This window comes from Aspergillus wentii (assembly GCF_001890725.1).
Source record: "Aspergillus wentii DTO 134E9 unplaced genomic scaffold ASPWEscaffold_7, whole genome shotgun sequence".
Lineage (NCBI taxonomy): Eukaryota > Fungi > Ascomycota > Eurotiomycetes > Eurotiales > Aspergillaceae > Aspergillus > Aspergillus wentii.
Window position 1 is genome coordinate 2,227,873 of NW_024467838.1, and position 23,250 is coordinate 2,251,122.

At 48.7% G+C, this 23,250-nt stretch overlaps 10 protein-coding genes across 10 annotated transcripts; 3 read left to right on the plus strand and 7 right to left on the minus strand.

Annotated features, from left to right (window-relative positions):
* Window positions 1-42: 42 nt before the first annotated feature.
* Window positions 43-1,907, minus strand: ASPWEDRAFT_175817 (MFS transporter; the record flags this gene model as incomplete). Its single annotated transcript, XM_040831420.1, has 10 exons — window positions 43-106; window positions 152-224; window positions 274-407; window positions 450-506; window positions 551-697; window positions 741-964; window positions 1,008-1,188; window positions 1,230-1,286; window positions 1,332-1,552; window positions 1,596-1,907. The coding sequence occupies 10 exons, from the start codon at window positions 1,905-1,907 to the stop codon at window positions 43-45; spliced, it is 1,470 nt and encodes a 489-aa protein (XP_040686215.1).
* Window positions 1,908-2,186: 279 nt separating this feature from the next.
* ASPWEDRAFT_175818 (Zn(II)2Cys6 transcription factor) lies at window positions 2,187-4,137 on the minus strand (the record flags this gene model as incomplete). The annotated part of the gene is made up of 6 exons (XM_040831421.1): window positions 2,187-2,469; window positions 2,512-2,707; window positions 2,753-3,347; window positions 3,390-3,973; window positions 4,023-4,037; window positions 4,089-4,137. The coding sequence occupies 6 exons, from the start codon at window positions 4,135-4,137 to the stop codon at window positions 2,187-2,189; spliced, it is 1,722 nt and encodes a 573-aa protein (XP_040686216.1).
* An 869-nt stretch (window positions 4,138-5,006) lies between these two features.
* ASPWEDRAFT_44690 (Gfo/Idh/MocA family protein) lies at window positions 5,007-6,176 on the plus strand. The gene has a single exon (XM_040836322.1). The coding sequence runs from the start codon at window positions 5,240-5,242 to the stop codon at window positions 5,924-5,926; it is 687 nt and encodes a 228-aa protein (XP_040686217.1). The 5' UTR covers window positions 5,007-5,239; the 3' UTR covers window positions 5,927-6,176.
* Window positions 5,956-7,274, minus strand: ASPWEDRAFT_54113 (uncharacterized protein; the record flags this gene model as incomplete). Its single annotated transcript, XM_040838014.1, has 2 exons — window positions 5,956-6,396; window positions 6,444-7,274. 2 exons carry the CDS (start codon window positions 7,272-7,274, stop codon window positions 5,956-5,958), a joined length of 1,272 nt encoding a protein of 423 aa, XP_040686218.1.
* Window positions 7,275-8,216: 942 nt separating this feature from the next.
* Window positions 8,217-9,405, plus strand: ASPWEDRAFT_669753 (trypsin-like serine peptidase). The gene is made up of 3 exons (XM_040838874.1): window positions 8,217-8,519; window positions 8,566-9,057; window positions 9,114-9,405. Exons 1-3 carry the CDS (start codon window positions 8,354-8,356, stop codon window positions 9,338-9,340), a joined length of 885 nt encoding a protein of 294 aa, XP_040686219.1. The 5' UTR covers window positions 8,217-8,353; the 3' UTR covers window positions 9,341-9,405.
* Window positions 9,290-11,141, minus strand: ASPWEDRAFT_140426 (GMC family oxidoreductase; the record flags this gene model as incomplete). The annotated part of the gene is made up of 2 exons (XM_040829402.1): window positions 9,290-10,898; window positions 10,941-11,141. The coding sequence occupies 2 exons, from the start codon at window positions 11,139-11,141 to the stop codon at window positions 9,471-9,473; spliced, it is 1,629 nt and encodes a 542-aa protein (XP_040686220.1). The 3' UTR covers window positions 9,290-9,470.
* Window positions 11,142-12,806: 1,665 nt separating this feature from the next.
* ASPWEDRAFT_44693 (alkene reductase) lies at window positions 12,807-14,279 on the minus strand. Its single transcript, XM_040836323.1, has 3 exons — window positions 14,012-14,279; window positions 13,335-13,967; window positions 12,807-13,288 (listed from the first exon to the last, which is right to left on the minus strand). The coding sequence occupies exons 1-3, from the start codon at window positions 14,264-14,266 to the stop codon at window positions 12,956-12,958; spliced, it is 1,221 nt and encodes a 406-aa protein (XP_040686221.1). The 5' UTR covers window positions 14,267-14,279; the 3' UTR covers window positions 12,807-12,955.
* A 22-nt stretch (window positions 14,280-14,301) lies between these two features.
* On the minus strand, window positions 14,302-15,582 carry ASPWEDRAFT_44694 (uncharacterized protein). Its single transcript, XM_040836324.1, has one exon. It carries the CDS (start codon window positions 15,361-15,363, stop codon window positions 14,515-14,517), a length of 849 nt encoding a protein of 282 aa, XP_040686222.1. The 5' UTR covers window positions 15,364-15,582; the 3' UTR covers window positions 14,302-14,514.
* Window positions 15,583-16,964: 1,382 nt separating this feature from the next.
* On the minus strand, window positions 16,965-18,703 carry ASPWEDRAFT_44695 (putative glycosyl hydrolase). The gene is made up of 3 exons (XM_040836325.1): window positions 18,114-18,703; window positions 17,781-18,034; window positions 16,965-17,665 (listed from the first exon to the last, which is right to left on the minus strand). The coding sequence occupies exons 1-3, from the start codon at window positions 18,543-18,545 to the stop codon at window positions 17,260-17,262; spliced, it is 1,092 nt and encodes a 363-aa protein (XP_040686223.1). The 5' UTR covers window positions 18,546-18,703; the 3' UTR covers window positions 16,965-17,259.
* Window positions 18,704-21,055: 2,352 nt separating this feature from the next.
* Window positions 21,056-22,929, plus strand: ASPWEDRAFT_31438 (uncharacterized protein; the record flags this gene model as incomplete). Its single annotated transcript, XM_040833547.1, has 4 exons — window positions 21,056-21,211; window positions 21,258-21,627; window positions 21,672-22,215; window positions 22,263-22,929. 4 exons carry the CDS (start codon window positions 21,056-21,058, stop codon window positions 22,927-22,929), a joined length of 1,737 nt encoding a protein of 578 aa, XP_040686224.1.
* Between the last annotated feature and the right edge of the window lie 321 nt (window positions 22,930-23,250).

Below are 23,250 nucleotides of genomic sequence, written 5' to 3' on the forward strand. Positions count from 1 at the left end.
TCTAACAATTAGGCATGAACGTATCAATCAGACCATATATAATTACTTCCCCCCAGCATACCGACTCCTCTTGCGAATCTCCTTTCCATATTTAAAAAAGACAAGCCTACAAAGTTAGCCACCATCACACCCGTCAGAAAGAAGAACGTACGGAAAAGGCGCCAAAGCCAACGTAATCATCGCGACAAGAAAGGACGCCCACTGATATCCGAGTTTATGGAACACTATCTCATCAGCACACACTTTATTCGCAAGAGAAGGTAGGGGACATACTCGCCGTCCCGAACAGCGGAAACGCAGCAGCAAACATACTCCGCGCGAAACTGTTTGCTGCGAGTGCAGAGGCTGCGTAGAGAGGGTACGCGTCTACCAGGAAGGTGAAGACGCCGGAAAAGACCATTATCACGCTGTGTATGTTAGATTATTCAATATATCTGGGAGGGACATACCCAGAACCGAATATGGCGCTTCCAATGATAGGGACGATCCAGTGGACGGAGGGATATCTGGATAGTTAGACATTATCATATTAACAGTGGAGGATACTCACGTCGTCCAGGCAAATATCATCAACCCGATAGTAACCAACGGGGCACCGCCAATCGCAGGGGGAAGACGAAACTCGGGCTCAGAAGCACCTTTGATACCTGTTCGTTCTTCGCATTCTTTGACGAGCTTGACGTATTTCTTGTGCCATCTTTTCAATTAGTTTGATCAAATAGAAGGAGTGAGAAACGTACAGAGGATTAGTACCAATCCCAATAACCATCCCCACGATCATCCCGATAAAGCACAGTCCGACCTGCCAGAGATTAAAGCCGTGATTATCCTGGAAGACGAGCCCGAATGCTCCGAAGAAGAGATATAGCACTCCTAACAAGACAGAACAGAAGAGACACAGACACAGACACATTGGCTCCAAGGCAAGGAGGAGAAAGGGACGCCAACACGAGCGAAGAATTGTCTATGTTGTTAGATTAAAGATATAAAGTGGCGAGGGACCTTACCTGCGTAATTGACCGATCCATCTTTTCAATCGGCGCATGGTATCGCTCATCCCCCGTTTCTGCACGCAGCTTCTGTGCTTCCTTGCGCAGAAGAACAGGATGATACGTTTCCGGGACGAAGAAGAAGATCAGCAGCCACTGCGTAAATGCCCAGATCAAGAGGGTATAGAATGACCATCGCCTGTTCATTAGCTGCGTTCAATTGTATAGGAAGATACATACCAGTTGGTGTAGTAATTGATGAAATTCCCCAGAATCGGGCCTAACTCCGGTCCCAGACTGTTCAATCAGCATCATCAACAGTCTAGATAATGAAAGACATACAAAGGACTCCCTGTATAGATCATCATCGGGGCTTGGAGTTTATCTCGTGAGAACATATCGCCCACAGTCCCGCCGGCCACACTGAGAAAGGCAGCCCCGGCAAATCCATCGAGGAATCGCGCAACCAGTAATGTTTGGATGTTGCGAGCGACAGCGCAGGGAATCATCCAGATGACGAAGAAAAACATCGAGACGACGTAGACGGGTTTGCGGCCGTAGAACTATCTTGTTAGTATACATCTGTTGGAGGTGAGAGAGACACACCTCGCTCAATGGCGCCAACACCATCGGACTTAATCCGAGACCAACGACAAACATGCTCAATCCTAGCGTTGCCACTGTTTTGCTGACGTGCATTTCCTTCTCAATCTGCGCGTATGTGCCTGAATACAGGGAGCTGGTACACGCAACACACGTACTCGTCATGGCGACAATAACCACAATAAACCACTTTCGTGCTGTGGACATGCTTCTCGGACTGCGAGGGTCATCATCGTCGATAAAAGAAACAACGAAACCGGCATCAGACGGGACCGATGAAACAGGCGTGCTTTCGATATCTTTTTCCTGGGCCATGGTTTCTCCAATTGCAGGAAAAGTTGAAAATTTCCTGGCCAAGAAAATAAGCACTCGTCAACATCTTTAAATACGTTCAAAGGATTCCGGCTACATTAGAAATCAGTCGCCGACTCTTTGTCTCCGAAAAACGCTTATCAAGCATCCTTGCCGACCGAAGGAACCACCCCGATTAGGAAATCCTGAGGCTTTCCGAAAGGAGACTCCGAACTGCGGTTAGAGTGCACGTGACCTCTATCTGTATTTTAGACATAGTGTAGTAAGACTGTTAATCCACAGCTAAGAAGCACTGTCGACCATCTCCCATCGCTCCCTCAACATCCTGTATGGCTTTCGCATCGGCCAGGCGTGGATGTTCCTCGTCCGGTCAATCACCTCCATCAACGCCTCTCTCTCTGTCTGCTCGGTGAAATATTCCCCGTAAAGGGTTATAGCGATGACGGCATTCACCAGCGCAGGCTGACATCTCAAATGCCCCAAGGCAATTCCACATAGATTCAACACCATGCCTCTGACTTGGGCTTCGGCTTTTCGGTGGGCGATGCGGGGAGATACAGCGTTTCTATTTCGTCAGTATTGACCGTGTATATGGAGATTGACCTACTCGAGATGAGGATTCTCGGCGATGAGAATCATCCGGGCGAGTTCCAGATGCTGGACTGCTGTTACCTGGCTGTCGACGGCGTACCAGACCGTAGGGAAGATTTCGCCTTGTGATTTATCGGCCTTGCGTTCGAGAATGGGGATTAGCTGAGACATGTAGTCGTGCATCAGCTGTTTCTCTAGTTCTTTCAGTTGGTCTGTATATTGTCAGTTGGTGATTCTCCTGATATAAGGTGACATACCCCATCCATCTGATGACTTCCCTCCCCATCGCCACTTGGTGACTTCCCCCGCAAACATGATAAACTTGTTAGCAACAGACGCATTACCCCAGTCATCATGACCAAACTGCATAATCGGGACGCGCTCTCTGGTCAAAGCATAGTATACCTCTTGTCGGATCGCAATCCAATACGCCGCATTTGCAAGAGACCGCTCAGTCGGCGACGACATCATCGAGTCGATAATCGTCTGCGTGATGGCGAGAAAGTTCACCCGCTGATGCATATGCGACTCGTCTATTTCTTCTTCCATTTCTTCATATTGGCGAAGGATGATTGCGGCCGCCATTAGACTTTCCTGGTCATTTGGGTCTTGGATTTCGGGGAATTTGATGAGATCGGGGATGCAGTTGAGCATGTATTCCACTGCTGTGGAGGATTTCAGATCGGGAAGTTGCTGTCCGTGATATACGATCCCATGTGGTGTTGTATAGTATGGCAGACGGCTGAGGTGACACGATGCAACGGCAAAGATGGCATTGCGAAGAGCCAGACAGTGTTTTGCCCGTTTTGGGATTTCCAGTTGAAAGTGTCGTTGTTCATCGCAGTGGTCGAACTAAATATTAGTATACAGATAACAAGATAGGCGGTGTCGTACCCATGGTGATATTTCCTCTATGAAATATCGCAGCAAACAAGCCTCTTGAATGATATACACTTTGTCATTCACACGGGATGAGCCCTGTGTCGTCAGTTCAGAATGGCCAAGACTATTCCCAACCGCCCAATCGTGCCCTTGCTCGTTGAGTGTCGGTACATATACCCCCGAATCACTCGACGACAGCAGCGACGACACACTAAGCGGCGAATCATGAAACAGCCCCGGAACAGGCCCATCAGGTCTCTGACGCTTCGATGCCTGTGCCGAATGGCTGGTCCTATTTTGTCCCTCATGCACCTGAGATGCTGGCAAATCATACCCTGCATACACCGTAGGACATACACTGAAACGCCCGGTAGGTGCTGCAGCTTGCACCACCGAATTAGACTCTCTCAACGATACAGAGCTATCTTGTAATGATCTCCATCGTCTTGGCTCGCTATTCACCCACGGCTGATCGTCTGAAAACTGCGCCTCAAAGTTCGCCGCCGACCCATGGCGAAAGACCGACTTTCTCTGAACAGGAAGACAGTCTAAACCCTTGTTTTGACACCGTTGGCACTTTGGGCCTTGTCTATCACCTAGAACATTGGTTAATACAGGCTAGGTAAGAGGCGCCGTGGTGAGTACATCTGACGTGTCTTTCTGCAGTCTGTCAGTAGTTCAACGTTATACAGAAATGAGTGCATGACCTACCGCGGCAATTGGTGCAGGGGCCTTGACTTGATCCTGTAGATGTAGCCATGGCTGCATAATCCGATACTATCTCGTTGTTCTGTAATTGTCTCGCGGCGTGCGAAGATGACGGTGAGAGTTGCCTTCTGGAGATGCGGAGCGGGGTTGTGGGGAACCCCGCATTACCCCATTGGGAAGGAGGCGCCGCTCCCACGCCATTGTCTAAATGCTTTTGTGTATCAATGGTTACCTTGTGGGACAAATTCATTTAACTATCGTTATACAGTTATTTGCTATTAGAGAAACTTAGATATTATACACGCAAATAATTGGAAATATTCGATGATATATTTTCAACCCCAGGGGCATTCAGAGTATACCGAGGTTGAGGTACAAATGTAAGAAGATATAAAAGCAGAATCGATGACCAGATATAGTTTTCTCCATATCTATAGACTGTTCAGGTAGTTTGTAAAACGCCGGCGCCTACTGTATGAGGTAAATTTTGGTCGCAAAAATGTTGTTGATCGCATCGATAAGATCATCACCAGAAACGGTAAGAGGCGCCGATAACATGTATCCTCAGCGTAGATGTAGAGCTCGAGATGAAGATAAATAGCTGCCATAATCCTCATCGTCAATGTCATCAACAACTCATCGCTCAATTCAACTCTTCTATATCATCTAATTCCTCACAATGAGCCGCCTCAACATTGCCGTCGTTGGCCTTGGCCGAATGGTAAACATCCCAACTCCAATATACTCCTCATTATCAATATTCACATATCATACAGGGCAAACGCCACGTCCACACTCTCCTTTACAGAGCCCCCCACGCCAATGTCGTCGCCGTCTGCAGCACCGACGCATCCGAAATCGAATGGGCCCGCAGCAATCAAGAATACAAAGACTTTGGCATCACCGCGTACACAGACTACCAGGAGATGCTGTCTCACCCTGGCCTTCAGGCTGTGTGGGTGTCGACCAGCACAGATGTCCATGCCAGTCAGTCGCTGGCCGCTATTGCCAAGGGCGTTCATGTGCTTTGTGAGAAGCCGCTGAGTACGGATCTTGCTGAGGTGAGCTTGTCATGTTAGATATTCTATGCAGGACTAACAGAACAGGCGCAATCTGTCGTCGACGCTGCCAATGCAAACCCATCGGTCAAGGTGATGGCCGGATTCTCCCGCCGTTTCGACGCCTCGTACCGCGACGCAGGAGTCAAAATAAACAACTCGGCCATCGGCAGCCCGTTCATGGTGCGATCCAACACGTGCGATCTCCGCGATGAAACCGGTTTCTTCGTTAGATATGCCGCTCGCAATGGTGGAATCTTCGTCGACTGCGCTATCCACGATATCGACCTGTCGCTTTGGTACCTTGGTAACCCTACTCCCAAGGCGTGCTGGGCTGCTGGTACGCTCCAGCATCATCCTGAGCTGAAGGAGTTGAACGATGTGGACAATGCGGTTGGTATCGTTGAGTTCTGGGGCGGGAAGATTGCGTACTTTTACTGCTCGCGCACACAGGCACATGGACATGATGTCTGCACGGAAATCACCGGTACTCATGGCAAGCTCATGGTGAATGTGGTCCCCAAGCAGAACAACGTAGTCATTGCCGATAAGCTGGGTATGCGCCACGAAGTCCAGCCGGAGTACTGGCAGCGATTTGAAGATGCGTTTGCCCGGGAGGCGAATGAGTTTGTCGAGGCTGTGTTGAAGGACCAGGAGGTTCCTGTTAAGCTGGAGACAGGCATTACTGTGATGAAGATCGGACAGGCGTTGCAGCATGCATTGTTGACTGGGGAGGTGGTCAAGTTTAATGAGCAGGGCGAGCGGTTGGTGTGCAGAGATTAGATTGAAAATGAAGATTGAGCATGCTTGAATTAAAAGACGACTTGTGTTTCTCTTGAAGATTGTAAGAATAGATCAACAGCCTCTTTATTCTGCTTCACCAAATCCCCATTCCACAACCAGTCCATCCGTTCGATCATGGCCTGCGTCCACATCTCCGAGTCCCCGTTGACCACTCCATCGTTAAAAGTGAGCATATCGAGTTGCTCTCGACTGGTGTTGACAACCTTTTGACTCCGAGGCCGTCGTACAGCATCATACGCCGCCAGGGCAGGGGCAATCTGGTCGACAGTCTGAACATGGCCAAAGACGGCGGACAGCGTCAAGGCATCTTCAATGGCTTGGCCGGCACCAGCACCCTGGTATGGCGACATGGCATGAGCTGCGTCACCCATCATGGCGATATTTCCTTTGTTAAAATACGGTGCAGAGGGATGGTGAGACACGGCCCATAGAGTAGGGTGTTCCATAGTCTGGATAATTAGATGTCAACCTCTTCAAAGCGATCAAGATGACAGACCTCGAGTAATCGACGCGGAATGGCCCCCCAATTGATGTAATCCTCCAGCATGTTCTCGCGAATTGCATCGGTAGACGTCTGACTCGAATACTCCAACCATTGCACCTTACTGCGTGCCGCAACCACATTGACCGTCTCGCCATGCTCGATGGGATAGCTCATCACCAATCCCTCCGTCCCGCACCAAATCCGCGCAGTATCTGCAAACCCGCCCGTCGCCGTCTGCGCTATCTCCATTGGAACCAAGCCGCGGTATGCAATCGACCCTGTAAACGCTGGACGAACAGCAGGATGCGACATCCCGAGTAATTCCCTCCTCACAATACTGTGGATGCCGTCAGCTCCGATAACTGCATCTGCCTTTGCACTTGTTCCATCATCGAAGAACATCGTAACACTCTGGCTTTGTTCTTCGAGTCTCGCAAGTCGTTTTCCAAACCGCCCGACTCCATCTGGAATCAATTTGATCAGCCCATCCAGAAGCCTGGCCCGATGGATGGTTCGCTGCCCGGTCTGGTTCCTAACTACACCCAACATCTCACCCTCGCGATCCTTCATCCCGCACCGAAAATCGAACCAGACATCTTCCAATCCAGGCGACAGATTACCCGTGGCCTGGCTAACGAATGCCCTCTCTGCTGCGGGTGAGATCAAAGAAAGTGCACGCTGGGCATTCGGTCCCAGTCCGACTCCAGCACCGATTTCTGAAAAAACGGGTGCGGCTTCGTAGATGGTGACTTTGAGATGGGGGTGTTGGAGGAGTCCTATGGCGAGACAGAGACCGCCGATGCCGCCGCCCACGATGGCGATTGAGATGAGTTTGGTGGTCATTGTAGGGTGAAGATAGATGAGGTGGTGCGGGGTTGGGCAGAGATGGATGTGCATGATGACTGAGCGGTGTGCTTTATGTGAATGTTATTAATGCCCATTGTAGTGTAAACCCATACAGGTAGAAGAGACAGTATGGTGATATCTACTTCCTACCAGCATCCAGCCAGTTATTATAGAATGATTTATTGGGGTACTATATCGATATAATTCTAACTACAGTCAATATGTCAACCAGATTTGTAATTGCCAGATGCAAGAGGTCGGGGATTGTGACCGAGTTCCATTGCTGATGCTGGTCAAAATCAATCCGGATAGGTCCTGTTGGAGGCAGCAGGTACAAGTACATTCCCTGTGAGCTGTTCTCGTGCCATATCCTGAAGTATTCAGCTCGGGACAAAACTGAGTCTGGTCGATCGCCACCAACGCAAACTTTGAACTCTTCTTGAAGGTATTTTCATAGCTACAGCCACCGCCCATCTCGACTTTCATGTCAGATTGTGGATCAAACTAGACACCATGCAGCGTCTTTCCCGTCACTTTACCTTCAGCTCCGCCACCTTCTCTGCAGCCGCTGCCTTCTGTCGATCATTCAATCCCCGCTCTGTCAGCGTGTCGGGCCGCTTCAGCTCATCCAGTTCATCCTCAGCTGCGAACATCATCTGCCTATTAGCCTATCAGAGATCTCGATCTTCTAGTCTACCCACGCCGCTTCAAGGTGGTTCAGCTCGTCACATTTCACATACCCCTCTTTTCTCGAGAATATCTCTTATTTGTCTCTTTTGTGTTTTCAAAACAAAGCAGTGAAGATAGCAAGGCGGACACTGACGTACTTTCCTCACATTTGCGGGGGTAAATGCCAAGTATGAAATCATTGGACTGCCAGGACTGCAGTATGGCAAGGCAGTAGGCACACAGCACAGTGCAGATCTCGTCGATCACTCGCCCAGGGAACGTGCGCCAGACTGACATTCAGCTCGATGGTGAACATAAATAGCTGATGACGCCCCAGAGACGAAAAAAATCATCAAATCACCCCCCTCTGCGTAGTCGTCAGCTCACCTCCGACTTCAACATTCAAAATGGCCAAACTCGTTGTTTGGAGATGGAACCTTGAAGCGCCTCCCACTGCAAACGCAGAGAATGCAGTGCCTCTGGAAGAAACACCAGAGGATAATGTTAACATTACATCCGACAATAGAAAGCTCGTCCCAGTGGAGGACATCAAGGAGGGTGGAAAGTATCGATGTAAGTATAACAACAGCTGGAATCAGGAGATAACTAACATGATTAGCCATATTGAAAGTCATGGTGCAGAGGGGAAGGAGTCAGAATTGGTACATGGGGACTGGTTGGCTTCTTACCGATGATATCCTTGCCACATCGGCCCATCTTGTGTATGACAGGAAGACTGGTGAAAAAGCCCGTGCCTTTAAAGTGTGGATGGGGTACAACGGTAAGAATGCGGATCCGTTGAAAACAGACACAATCTATCGCCATAGAATTGCTGTCACCGCACTAAACGAATATACTGCATTGCTTGATGGCACCAGGGATGTAGCCTTTGTCAAGGTTAATGAGAAATTCCCCAATGTCTCGCATCGATTTGACTATATTGGCACTCCTACTACCGGGATCGGAAACCTCGGGATTGTTGGCTACCCCGGTGACAAGTCTAGCAATGGGGAAAATGGTGCCCAGATGTACGAACACTATGAGCAGACTACATGGAACTTGAACAATACCGCAGGAAACGTGCTGGAGTATAATCACGTAACGGAAGGAGGTAAGCTTCAGTATTTCAGGTTCTCCCACGACAGCTCTAACTGGACTTGTGTCAAGGCGAATTGGGATCACCCGTGCTGTGGAACAGACCGGGTCAACCCCTTGTGTCTATCGGCACCCACCGCGGTGTGCATGAGAAACGGGCTGTGGGCATTGGTATCCCGATTTCCGGGCAATTCGATTATCCCTACGATTCAGGCATACTCGCATTTACTGAAACCCCAACAAGATCTAGAAACGGAGTTGATTACATTGGTGTGGAAAGGAAGATTAGGCATGCGTGATGCCGAAGTGATGCCAATAGAACAGACACTATTTGTATGAAGGTCAAGTGGTATCAAATTAGCATTTTGTTTATTGCATATTTCCTTCATCAGTATAGTCAATGTGACAATGTGATGGCATTTGATGACATTAGAAATGTCTATATCGAATCAAATCTGCTGCTCTCTCTGCCACGGCATAGACTGTCGACATTGGATTTGCGCTGGGAATCAGTGGAAAGATACTCGCGTCGGCTATCCTGAGATTGCCCGTGCCGTATACCCTCAGGTTTTGATCTACCACACCTCCATCTTCCTTTGGAAGCATTGCAGCTGTTCCACATACATGATGTGTGCTGATAGCCCGTTCATGGATTGATTCCTTAATCGCATCTAGATCAAGTCCTGGATTGGTGTATTCGAAGAACTCCTCAAAGGCAGGACTGGCAGGCACCTGATGGAGATTCTGAACGAGACGAGCCATGATTTCCAAATCTATTCGCTTGGACAGAAATCGCGGGTCGATAGTTGGCTTCACGTACGCATCTTGAGAGGAGACGTGAGTGCTACCACGGGAAATCGGAAAACTGGGAAACAGAACCACGATAGCCGCATGTTCAGATGTCTCGCATAGACTGAGCAGGGCAGTAGCTGAGGCTTCATCGGGATTCTGGATGATGGAGCGAATAACCTCGTCGTGCTTGGACTGTGGAGAGAATCTGGATAGTAGATCTGCTTGTTCGCGTTGGTCAAGATTCACAAACCCCAGTGCTTTGATGCCAGGGGGAGCATTATCTAACTCAGTAAACCTCTTCACCGGGACCGGAAGAAAGCTCATGAGATGATTCTGCAGGTTCTCCCCAACCCCGGGGTTATCTATGATAGTTGGAATCCCCAATTTGGATAAAAGACGACCATCGCCAATGCCAGAAAGCTCGAGAATCTTCGGAGTGTTGAACGCGCCCGCCGCGAGAATAACTTCTTCCTTTGCCTTTATGGTGACAAGTCCTTGTCTCGTGTAGACCTCAACACCAGTGGCGATAGCTTCTCCAGATGCAGAGGAGAAGAGGACGCGTCGAACAGTCACGCCAGTGCGAACGTCTAAATTTGGCCGAATGAATGCATTCCGGCCATACTCGGTATCACTGGCACTCCGACAATCACCCAGACCCCACCTATCATGCGTCGTAGCTGTATATGGACGCGTGCCGACCGTCTTTTCAGGAAGAAAGTTGCCTGTAAATTCGTAGCCCTGTTCTTTGAATGTATCATTCCAGGCATTGATGAGGGGGTGGTTCCGTTCGTCTGCGAGAGATGGATAAGAGACACTGATAGGACCTCTGCCTGTATTGTGTGCGTCTAGGTTAAACTCTTTTTTAATCTCATCAGGAGCTCGCAGACGGTATGATCGTTGCAGATATGGCAGGAGAGCATTCCAGTTCCACTTGTCATTGCCCAGCCTGGCCCACGCGTCGATGCCAGCGGGCGAAGGGGGAATGTAAACAAGGCCGTTGATCGTGGATGAACCGCCCAAGACCTTGCCAGCAGGATGCTCTTGTTCACGATTATTGAGGCCAGTCTATATCGTCAGTATTATCGAGCAGTAATAAAATGAGCATACCTGAGGAACTGTTTTAAACTCCCAGTCCAGCACTGATCCGATCAGACTGGGCCAGCAGATCGGATTCTGGACTTGGTTGTCCTCTGTCCGATCATCACCAGCTTCCAGTACGATGACGCTGGTATTTTCATCTTCAGAGAGACGATTGGCAACGACCAGACCGGCGGTGCCGCCGCCTACTATCACGTAGTCTGCAGACATTGTGGATGATGACAGGAGTTGTACAAGACAGTCTGGATTGCTGCTTATATAGCCGACAGTGGTCGAGAGGGATGCAATGCTGGTCAGAATGAATGCTTTTTTTTTTTTTTTTTTTTTGAAATCTTGATTCAAAATACCCTTTCAGACAGCCAGGCAACAACCACTATGGATAGAATAATAGCCCCTTATCTGGCAGTTTGTAGCCTCTCTGCCATCCACACTGACAAGATGACACTGGGCACACGTTTATGATTCTTTATTAATAAGACCCTGAATGGAATTCTTTATTTGCAGAAAGAACAACTAGAATAGCCCTACCAACTACATTGATGGCTGTTTAAATTCGAGTTGAGGCGATTAGCAACAACGTCATGATTCATCATAGATTGACTCCCAGTTTCCGCAACAGGATAGCGATGCCTACAATATACACTCTTTTTAATGCTGAGCATGATCCAAAAAACTTCCCATGCTCATCCTCACTCCACTAACTCAAAGCAGTTGACCATAGCATCATCACCATGCTCTGGTTCAATAGGGACGGTTCCCAGCCAATCTCGGAGCCAGCTTCTGAGAAAAGCCCCCAAACAGTCGATGAGTGGCTTCAGAGCATCAAAGGTTCGAAAAATGCCCGGGACCTCCTCCCATGTCTGCAGTCATCCCTGAACACCGACGACAAGTTCACGTTACTTAATAGACTAGACACTGGTATCTACGACGACATGTATGGTATCGAGTATGTGGAGAACCAGATTAAGGACAGCGAGCCCAGGCTCGTTCGGTCTCTCCGTTGGGGACTATACTGTACACTGTACACGACCGATGACAGTTGCAAATGATGTCATGATGAGGTTGCCTTGAACATCCCAGGCCGCTGGATTGCAACGAGAGATCTACATCGGCGAACAGCTGAAGGCGTTGAGCAAATCGACTCAACTGTGTCCGTCTGACTCGGAGGCTTCCAAGATTCAGGCTTATTAAAGCGAGCTTGATCGCCTCAATAGAGAGTACGTCGAGTAGGAAGCGGGGTGCTTTGCATCTCAACATACCACTGGGGCCTTTGAACAGGGCATTCAAGGTGTGCAGAAAAGACGAAAACTGGCATCTCAATGGCTGGTTGAAGAGGGATTGTGTCGAGCGAGGAGGCTGTTGTGGACGAGATTGTGGCTGTTGTGAAAAGCCTCGCGATACAGACCGGGCATTTAGTCATGGACACTGCACTTCTGCCCGTGGCTGCTGCATCCGCACGCGTCGCTTCGATTCAGAACAGTTTACTGACCTTGAAGACTATCCGTTTGATCTTATTTACCCCCGGAACGCATATAGTGTGCGGGTTAATTTCGCATACATCTGAGGCTTTCGAGCGGCAGAATAGAAGTACATGTGAGATGGCGTTGGTGAGATAGTTGCTTTTTGCTTGACGTATCTTTTGTATACAGATTGGCCGAATTCAGTTTCTATTACATTGCCCTTCCCTTGTCAAATATTTAGTGTATTCAGAGGTGAGGGTCATCATCATGTATCCTTCGTCGTCGTGTGTCTCGGACATAGAGCCGCCATCGGTCCATCTACAAGGAAATGGCGATGAGAGATATCAACTCAAACTCGACCCACCAAGACCTGCATCCATCGTATTAGATGGCAAGGAACACGAGAGGGAGGAGAGCGCGTGTTAAAAGGAAGGAACAACCGGTCATTCATTGAAGCAGCTGCTATTCAATTCCGGTCAAGAATAACTTCATTTATCTATTACACCTTCTTTTAACGCTTGGAAGAGAGTCCCATCGTCTCGTGGGCATTGCTATATACAGTCTTTATATACCCTCCGCCGAAGGATAGTCCACATATCCAACCGAATTATCCTCAAACGGGCCAAAAAGCTTACTATCATCCCACATTGATAACTTCAACCCTTTCTTCAATCTCTCCACCAGATCAGGATTACTACCAAACAGTCTTCCAAAAAGTAGACCATCGTATGTACCTGATTCCACCACATCCCAGCAGTTTGTATCGTCGAAGCCACCACAGGAGAAAAATGGAGTGTTACCAAAGATAGTACGGAATTGATCTAGAGTCACTCCCAGTAAGCCCCAGCTGCGAAGGATGTCGTCTTTGTATTCGTAGCTGTCGAATTGTTCGAATCGCTGACTGGTCAGTACTCGTCAATATAGAAGGGGAATGGATCCATACCGGCTCTATAAAGCTCACATACGACAGCTTCAAGTTCTTCTTGAGACTGTTGCAAAGATACGACCACGTCTCAATTCTCTGCTCACTTCTGTTCTGGTTGAACAACCCAAACGGCGTCAATCGAATAGCCAGATTGTCTTCGCCGACCGTTTTGGCCAGTTCGTCCATCAGTTCGAGCACAATCCGACAGCGGTTCTCCACGCTTCCTCCATATTCATCAGTTCTTTTGTTAACATTTGTGCTGAGGAACTGCTCTAGAAGATAGCCATTCGCACTGGTTACTTCGACCCCATCGAATCCGATTTCCATGGCTGTCCGAGCAGCCTTGCAGTAATCCTGGATGATCGCTTTAATCCCTTCGATAGAGAGTTCAACAGGGGGATAATCAGCGTAGCGGACACGCTCTGTCTCTCCCACCGGAGGATACGCATAAAGATCCGTAGGAGAATCCCAAGGCGTGGCCGAGGCAGAGACTGGCGGAGCGCCGATCATCTGAGGAATTGTCGCACGGCCAGCATGCCAGAGCTGACCGTAGATATATCCTCCTTTGTCGTGAACGGCATCCACAACCTTTTTCCAGCCATCTGCTTGTTCAGGAATAAAGAGCCCAGAAGAACCGGGCATTCCACTACTCTGGTCTCGTCAGTCACCAAATTTTATTTGTAGAGTCAACTCACCTCGAGAGTGATAGGGATAGCCTCAGTTATAATCAACCCTCCTTTAGTCGCTCGCTGGCCGTAATATTTGGCCATCAACTCCCCTGGATACCATATCCGATTCGGGTTTTCCGGGGTGCTCGTGGCACTCAGCGGCACGCCTCTGTTGCGAGTAACTGGGGCATGGATAATACGATGCTGTAGCTTAATCTTTCCATTGGCTATATCCAATGGTTGCAACAACTTGCAATTTTCTCTGTTCATTTTATCGACCATTGTGTTGGAATTGAAGGCTGAAATGTGTGTGCGGGGTATTTTATATAGGATTCTCACGTTACACAAGCTGCCCCGACTACTCCATCCTGGCCAAAGATATCTTCTCACGCTATATTACCCCTCTCTTGAAGACTCCATAACGCAGATCCCCACCAATCAAATGTCACCCCTCTGCTTAGTTGTCCGCATCCTTGCCCTCATGAATATTCCTCCGGCTGCTGTTCTGCTGAGTAATTCTCCCACTATAACTACTCAGCCAACCCCAACGCCCTCGCCTCCCCTTCAACAATGCCTGGAATCTCCTCCAGCATACTCGGTCGCGTGGGATTCCATTCAAGCAGTTTCTTCGCCCTAATCGAAGTCCCTCTACTATTTGATCCCCACATGAGCAGTCCATATCCAAGCGTGTCTCCCAACTCCTCATCCTCGCTAAACGGCGTGAGCTCGGTAGTTGGGATATACTTCTTCTCATATGCGGCCTGGGCAATGGCTCTTTCGATATCACCCCAGACGTACCATCCATTCTCGGAGAGATAGTACCCCTCATCGTTCCAGGTCGCATTTCCACCCCCTGCGGCAGCTGCTTCGGCGAGGGAGAGCAAGAGATCGCTGAGGTCCTGGACGTGGACTTGGCTCCAAACATTCTTGCCTTCGCCGATTATTATTCCCTTCTTTCGTTGGAGGACGGCTTTAGCAAGGAAGTATGCCTGGATGCTGGTCTGTTTGGTAGGGCCACGACCAGGTCCATACACAGTCGGAGGAGAAACGATGGCCGTCTTGATACGCTGCGGATCGACTCGACCAGCTGCGATAATGGTCCTCTCCACGTCGATATGGAATGCATCGTCAGGAAGGTTAAACAGCTCATCCAGTCCATCCCAATCATTGTATTCCTTTGTCCGCTCAGTCCCGTACGTCTTCTCTCGTGTGTCTTCGAAGATAAAGCTGGCCGTACCTGATGCGTGAATCACCCAGCATGGTCGGTCAGAAGTATGATGGGCAGCTCCTTTGGCGATGGCTTTTGCGGCGCCGACATGGTCGCAGTCCGCGATTTCTATAATGTCAGTACATATAAGTATGCAGTTTGGGGTGGACATACGGAAAACAATATCGGCATTCTTGACCTCTTCTTCGATGACCTCTGCCGAGTCGAGGTCGCCATTGACGATGCGGACTTTCTGGTACTCTTTGGATAGGATGGCTGCTTTGCCCACGTTTCTCACCAAGACTGAAATATTCCAGTCTGGATGAGCCTGTGCGAGGACATACAAAAAGTCACCGCCAACATAGCCAGTGGCGCCGGTTCTAAATTGTCAGACCAGATATTATGCTGTGAAGAAGACTTACAAAAACACATTTGGAACCATCGTGAGTCAGTTGCAGAAGAAATATAAAGTCTCAACTGATTCAGTGGCATCCCACTATTTATCTGCCTTCCCAAGGCCCTCCCGTCAACGCCCGGGGATCCATTTCCCCGTCTATTTAAACGGGAGAGTAGCCAATGGGAACATTCCCTTCTGCTGCAATCAATCAGCCTCTGTGGGCGTGGTTGCTTCATGACATGATGCCAAGAGGTGGCCCGCCTGTCACTACATCCAAGATGGTATAGAAGAGGCGGATCATGGCCAGCCAAGATGGGGGCCGTATTACCCCTCACTGTGTTGTCGGTTATTCTCTTTCATAATCATCCTACATTATCGTCTGCTGGATTCATGAGCATTCAATGTTCATGATGAATGTTGGTAGATGTAGAGGCCATGCAATATCCAAGAGGGAATCAATAATGAATCGTCTTGGTCGTTGGACAGTGAAAGCACTGACTCAATCATGGTGAATGGGCTTTTTTTCTATATAAACCCACCTCATCCATCGCTTCTCAACTTGTTCTTTCTCCCACTCATCATCTACTCTCTATCTGAGAGCCCATCGAGCCATCCAGGGTCCATCCCATTGATTCATTGCCGTTTTATACATCCTTTCGTTCCACAAGATGGCAGCATCCCCCGAAGCCATAGCCCAGACGGCATTGTCTACAAAGAGAAAGCAATACGGTAGATCCTCCGGTCCCTCGCCAGGACAGTTACTAATACACTTATCTCACAGATCTCGAGCCCAAAGACGGGTTGATTTCCCTGGCCTTTACTGCAGAGGTTTAGGGATGCTCTCGACCATCGCGGGGTTTTCTCGCAGGTATGGGCTTTCCTCTGGCTCTTGGACCTTAAGAGACACGAGCAGCTAGCCACGACGGCTAAATATAACAGTAAATCATTGTTGACGAAAATGCGAGAGATGAGCTGTCTTGGCAAAAAGAAAAGGTCGACAAATGGAAACAGATTGTAACAGACGAATAAGGTACTGAGATAGTATCTAATCTCCTATGTCTGTCTCCAAACGCCCAGTCAACAAGCACAATGGCTGGGAAATTGAATGGTCCCAGGAATTCATCTGCGAGACTTTCTTTTTGACCACAAATCAAGTCTTCGATGAACGATTTTTATCCATAACTGACCGACTACGACAAGAGCGCGATGGCAGAGGATAAGTGGAGGAAGTCAGTCCCTGGTCACAGCTAACGCCATGTCAAGAGCCTTCCCGAATGGCTTGCCCTGCTGGTTATATGCGTACAAGTGGTGGTTACATCCTGACAATAACTGATCAGAAAAGTCAGTCTGCCTCAGAGCAGGAACTACTAAATTTGTCCGGAAAGGACATCGCATCATTTGCAGCAGGCAGCAGGCATTGCACCTAATCAATTCGATGAAGCTTGCTGATCTTGATGTCTGAGAGCGGTTACAAACCCGATCACTGTGATCAAATAGGATATTGGTGATTGAAAGGAATAGGGCATTAGTCGGGGGAATGAGGCTGCAGCATTCGTCCATGTACATGCATACTAGCATGTATAATTACCATAGTCTAATCTTATTTAAATCCCTCAATACAAAGTCTGGTAAATAGTCAAGTCATGCAATTTTAATACGTAATTATATACATCACAGCCCAATAACAGCGACCAACGCATCCATAGCAGAACTATGCGTCGACGGATCCAGCTGGCTAGTAATAGGCCCGGACCAGTCAACACCAAACTGCGTGGCATTGTTGCGGTCTCTGTTCCAGATGCTGTCCGCACACGCCCGGATCACCTTTGCATAGAGATCGTCGGGCGCGGCGGCGTGCAGCAGGCGGAGATTTCGGATGAAAATCCCCTTGAACTGGGTGGAGTTGCCGTCGCAGGAGTCTGGCTCGCAGGACTCGTGGATGACGTTGTTTGCGTCGGCGAGGAGTTTGATGGCGGCTTTGGCGATTTTGGCGGCGGTGGGGAGATACGAGTCGTCGGGGGACGCTTTGTTGAGTTCGACGAGGCCGCCGAGCACGACTCCTTGGTTGTAGGACCAGCTGCGATTGTCAGAAAAGAAACATAAACAGGAGGGGGATGTGAAACAAAAGCAAAATAAAAAGAAATATAAAAAGCAAAATAAGAATAAAAAGCAATGTGATGGAAACAACTTACGCAGTCTGCCCATTGTTCTTGCAGTCCGAGGTAAGTCCGTCGTTGATCGTCCCCTCCTCGTTGATCATCGAGCTGTTGCGGAACCAATTCCACTGGCGCTTCGCGGAATCGATAAATCGCTGATTGTCCTTTACTCTCGTCGCCAGATGCGCAGCGACCGAGAAATACAGCTCGTTCGTGACGGCGTTGACATAGTTGTGGTTGTGGTCCGAGAAAATGCCGCCGTGGTTACAGCCTGTCGGGCCATCGGTGCTCTGAATTTAGGGATGGAGGATCAGCACGGCCACTTCATCCGGCGCATCAACTAGTCTATCAGGGGAATGCAGATCCTACCAGCTGATCATGGATGCCGATCGCTACATTGAGATAGTCCTGATTCTTGGTGATGTCATATGCTGCGATCCACGCCAGCGCCCACCAGCCATCATCGTCGTAGGAGCCATCGGTCCAGGCGGACGAATTGGCCGGGTTGGATGTTTCGCCTCCATCCAGGTCGGGGAAGGGGTTTTGGCTAGGGGCGACGTTGAAGGAGTTGGAGAAGATGCTGACGGCGGCATCCCGGGAGCCATCGTCAACAAGGGCCAGGTCGGCCACGACGGTCAAGCAATTGGCGCCATTCCACCAGCCGACCGTATTCCAGAGGCCGGTGTTGGTGTTGTACCATTGATTCAGGGCGTTGATGCCCAGTCGTGCCTTGGAGAGGTCATCTTGAGCCGACACTTGGGTCCCGAGAAGGGAGAAGAAGAGGAGGGAGGGGGAGAACATGATGAGATGAATGAGTGAGTAGCAAGAGAAGAGAGACCGAAGAACAGACAGCTTTATATGTCAACAAGACCGCCACGTAGAATCACATTCCATGGAACTGTCAATCATGAGGCTAATGCAAGGGCCGTGATGGCCACAGGGGTCGCACTTTTGGGCCTTTGAGCCTTGGATGATCAGTGGGTCATGCCTGGTAGGATTGTCTCGAACGCATTCTCCTGACTCACCTGTTAGGCAGTCGGGTACTGCCCAGTCGACATAGTAAGGCTGTGGGCATGAATGTGATGCATAGTGGGATGTCGTACAAAACGTCATTCCAAAATGGCCCGATCGACTCGATCCCACGGTCTTTTACTTTTGAATAATAAATATTATTGATTACTGAATCCTCCGACAGAGTTTATCGAAAAACCCGTACGCCTACATACGTATGTTCCTGACGATCAAGTGTGATATATCACAGATCATCTTGATCCTTGATCCCGAAACCCGGATGGATGTCCAACACAGCCTCCCTGTCACAGCAGATTCGGATATATCCTCATTGGCCGCACTGTGTTTCATCTAGACAAAGACGAGTCGGTGACAAAGAAGCGGTGATGATTTGAAATCCCATTTTCGAGATTTACTGTTATCAATATTGATCACAATTGACCGATGTTTGGTCCCGTCCGGCCAATAAGAAACAAACAAAATTCTTATTTTTCACCGACCCATGGAACTGCAAATTCAATTCCGACCGTCCAGACTGTGAAAATTTATCAGGAACCAAAGTTCGTCCAGTAAGGGACAAACTGTAGTCAAAATCTGTTAAACTTTGTTGTTAAACTTTTGTTCCTTTGTTTGTCCGAGGATCTCTCTTTGGGTCTCGGCAAGTTAGCCGGTATCACTTAGCATCAAGTCATATCCGTTCTACCGAGATTGATCTGTTCATTGATTTCTGCTTTTCTAGCCTGCTAAATGTCATTTTGATAAAACATCTTATCAAAAATCAGTTGAGTACGGAGTAAATGCTCGATCAATAGCGTCCCGCTACGTAACGTGTTGTAGGAAGTTGAACACTCCAAATCAAATTCCCATACAATAATAGATAATATTCGTTTCTACTAATTCTTCAGATCCCTCTAAAATCCGCTTGATGCAGCAGATTTTGCACGGTAATAGCTTAAAAAGGCAGAAGATATGGTTGTCACGTGTCCTCTGTAGATATATATTTGAGCGGGCTTGTAACAAAAGGGATCAGAATAGTAATAGAGTTGACTAGGTAAGAAAATGGAATAGATTCAGAATTACAATAGTATATACTAACAGACTGATTTTTGAAGGGGAAATCAATGGGATTCTCAAGATATATTCATTGAGGTTACATTAGCCAGCGGTAATGTGATGGATATGACTGTCCGGAATTGATATTTGAAACCAATACCGCTGGGAACAGGAATCAACAAAAACGTAACGCATCGAAAGTAACCAAGACCTTTTCCGTTACAGGGCTGGCCCATCTATGGGCGAATGCACTGAACTGCCATACTTATCTGAAAGGATATCTTATTGAAAAATCATAGTAATCAACACTGGATTCGGATTATTTTGTCCAAAAAATGAAATACTGACAAACAGATGGAGTTGTTTTACCAACCAGATAATAAATGCTGACATTACCCCTTCAAAAGGTGTCATGGATAATCTTCATGGAATTACTTCAACAACAAGCCGCCAAGCGCTCGCATTGGCTCATTGCGGCATTATAGATGGGTGTCATTAACTAGGGAGAGAGGCCTTATACCCTTACCACTTCGTTTTAATAAGCATTAGAATATATAGAGTAGGAAATAGAATAGGTATACGAAGTATTAATTTCCAGATTTAAGAGTAGATCTAGTAAGAGGTAGTCTTAATTTAATAGGGGCTTTAGTCTTACGCCCTTATACCTCTTAGGACTGACTATCTATAGTCAGTCTGCCAGCTGCTGACGCTGAGGCTATATACTTGGCAGCTAGGAAAGATCATATTAATGTATATAATAGAGGGAAGAGGGAAGAGGGAATACTACAGTAGAGGGATAATGTGCGTGTCATAAGATAACCGAGAGTGGCTCAGTTGGCTCAAGGTAGTGTCGACCGGAGTATGCTCGTCATCACAATGTGACAGTCCATCCTTGTCGAGCCCCAATAGTTTGGAAATGTCTCCATAATGCTCAGATATCAGCCTATAATCACTCGAATATCAGAATGGCCAACCGAAAGCGTCAAGCGACCGCGACGATCTCCACCATATCGTCATATCTCAGCCGTACGTGACAGCTGTCAGCGGGGTTCTTCAGCTCGAGCTGAACGATCGTCAGCCAAGGAGAGGTATAGCCGGCTCTGGGAAATCTGATTGCCTGTCAGACGAATGGTGGAGACTCACCTCAGCTTGGATGTAATTTCAGCTGGTGGGACGAGCTGGACATAAATGGACCCGATGCTCCCTCGACTCTTCTTCACTCCATCATACTCACATCCACAATCACCATGTCTCTCTCGCCAGCACAGCTTCAGACTATCAAGCCCCTTCCTTCTCAGGACTCGGCCATTCCTGATGGCCAGTATGTCGTCAAATGCGACCAGCAGAAGCAAATAGTAGCCACAGATGGCGACATCAAGGCTGAAGTCTGGTTTAGGACTCCCGTATGTCACCTCATATTATCGGACAAGATAGTATACTAATGGGTAGGCCCTCACTGCCGACACCATCCGCAGCATCCACAGCCTCCAACTCTATGTCGAATCCCACGACCAAGGCTACGCAGATGACGAGTCTGCCGGTAACTGGACTTGGTTCGAGATTGCCATTCTTGAAAACGAGTCTGCAGAGACAGCCAAGATCAACAAAGGCGTTGAGCTGGTCTGGCTGAGTCACCGCAACAATTTCCTCACGAGGAAATATGAATGGAAGAATGGTGGTGTGTATGATGAAAGCCATCCGATCCTGAGTCACTTGGAGGCTGGAAATGTCCTCGCTGTCCGCCAGGGTGCTCGATTTGCTGGCTGGGCGAACTTTGCTAAGACTGGATATCTCGTCTTCAACCTTGGTCGTGATATTCGTATGTTTCCTCACCTCACAATGCGATCAGAGACTAATAGATAGACCATAAACCCATCCATTATGGCAACTTTGTCGCCGAAACCCAAGGCTTTCAGAGTGCCCTGAACGACATCAACAAACTGATGAACCCGAAATCTGCACCATCTATCCCACAGGGCGTGTTCCGCGCTGACGCAATCAACATCGACAATGAAGCACGTCCTCTGCGCGTTCTGTCGCTGGATGGCGGTGGTGCTCGTGGACTGGCATCGCTTCATCTGCTCAAGGGTGTCCTGGACAAGGTCACGCCTGGCAAGAAGCCGTATGAGATCTTCGATATGATCGGTGGTACCAGCACTGGAGGGTTGATTGCCATCATGCTCGGCCGTCTGCACATGAGCGTCGCGGAGTGCATTAAGAAATACGAGCAGTTCATGGAGAAGATCTTCTACCAAAATCGGTGGACTGGTGGTAAGAAGGGTCGTTTCCTGTGGGACCGCCATTTCTATGATGCCAAGGACCTTGAGAATGTCGTCAAGGAGCTCATCCGCGAGAAACTCGGCAGAGATGATGTTCTTCTTGATGAAGAGAAACCGGCTTGCAAAGTGTATGTCCCTCATCTGTATCATGTCGACGAGCATACTGACTCTTTAGCTTCGTGACGGCCGTCCGTAAAGACGCCGCCAACAACCGCGGTCCTGTGCTGCTGCGATCCTACAAACACCCCCACCTGCCATCCACACTTCCCAATATCAAGCTGTGGGAGGCTGCCCGTGCCACCTCTGCCGCACCAGTCTACTTCAAGTCGATCCGGGTCGGCGATTACGAACTTGTCGACGGCAGCTTGGGCGCCAACAACCCTCTCGGTTGGCTGTGGACTGAAGTCTTGGGTGTATTTGGCCCTGCCCGTGAATCCGACTGCTTCCTGAGCATTGGCACTGGCATCTCATCCAACCAACCCATTCTCGACCCTGGCCGTCTGGGTGATCACAACGTTGAGTCGGCGTTTGCGTCTGCTGCGTGCAATGCGGAGATCATGCACGTCCTCTTCCGCACTCTTATCCACGCCTTTGCGCCCAGGAACATGCAGGAGAAGTACTGGCGGTTGAACGTTGGCAAGCACGTACCGGAGAAGATTGTAGACGGCAAGAAGGTTTTGGATAACTACGAGGGTGTGGGAGAGCTAGACGACGTTTCTGCTGTCTTGAACCACTTGGTCAAGCTGGCTGAGAAGGTGGTCGAGGAAGAAAAGGATACTATTCAACGCTGTGCCTTGGCCTTGGATCACACCACTGGCATTGCCACTACTTCTGTTAGGTAATATCATATACTATAAACTAGACTATGGATAGCTACTCACACGTAGCACACGATCCACACGAATTGTTATTCTTCGCCCTTGCTTTTCTCAACCAGTCCTGAACTCCATGATAATAGTTATCCACATCGGATATCGGACATCCCCCGTATCCACCACAGCCGACCAGAATCATACATTCCTGTCAGTGATCAGTCATATTCTACTGGCAGTCGATCGAACCATACCTAGAGCTCATCCAAGAACCTCTCCTTGGGCAGCGCATTGACAAGTTCGGCCAAATCCCCCGATTCCACTTCGGCCATCTCCGTCCTGTCCAACTCC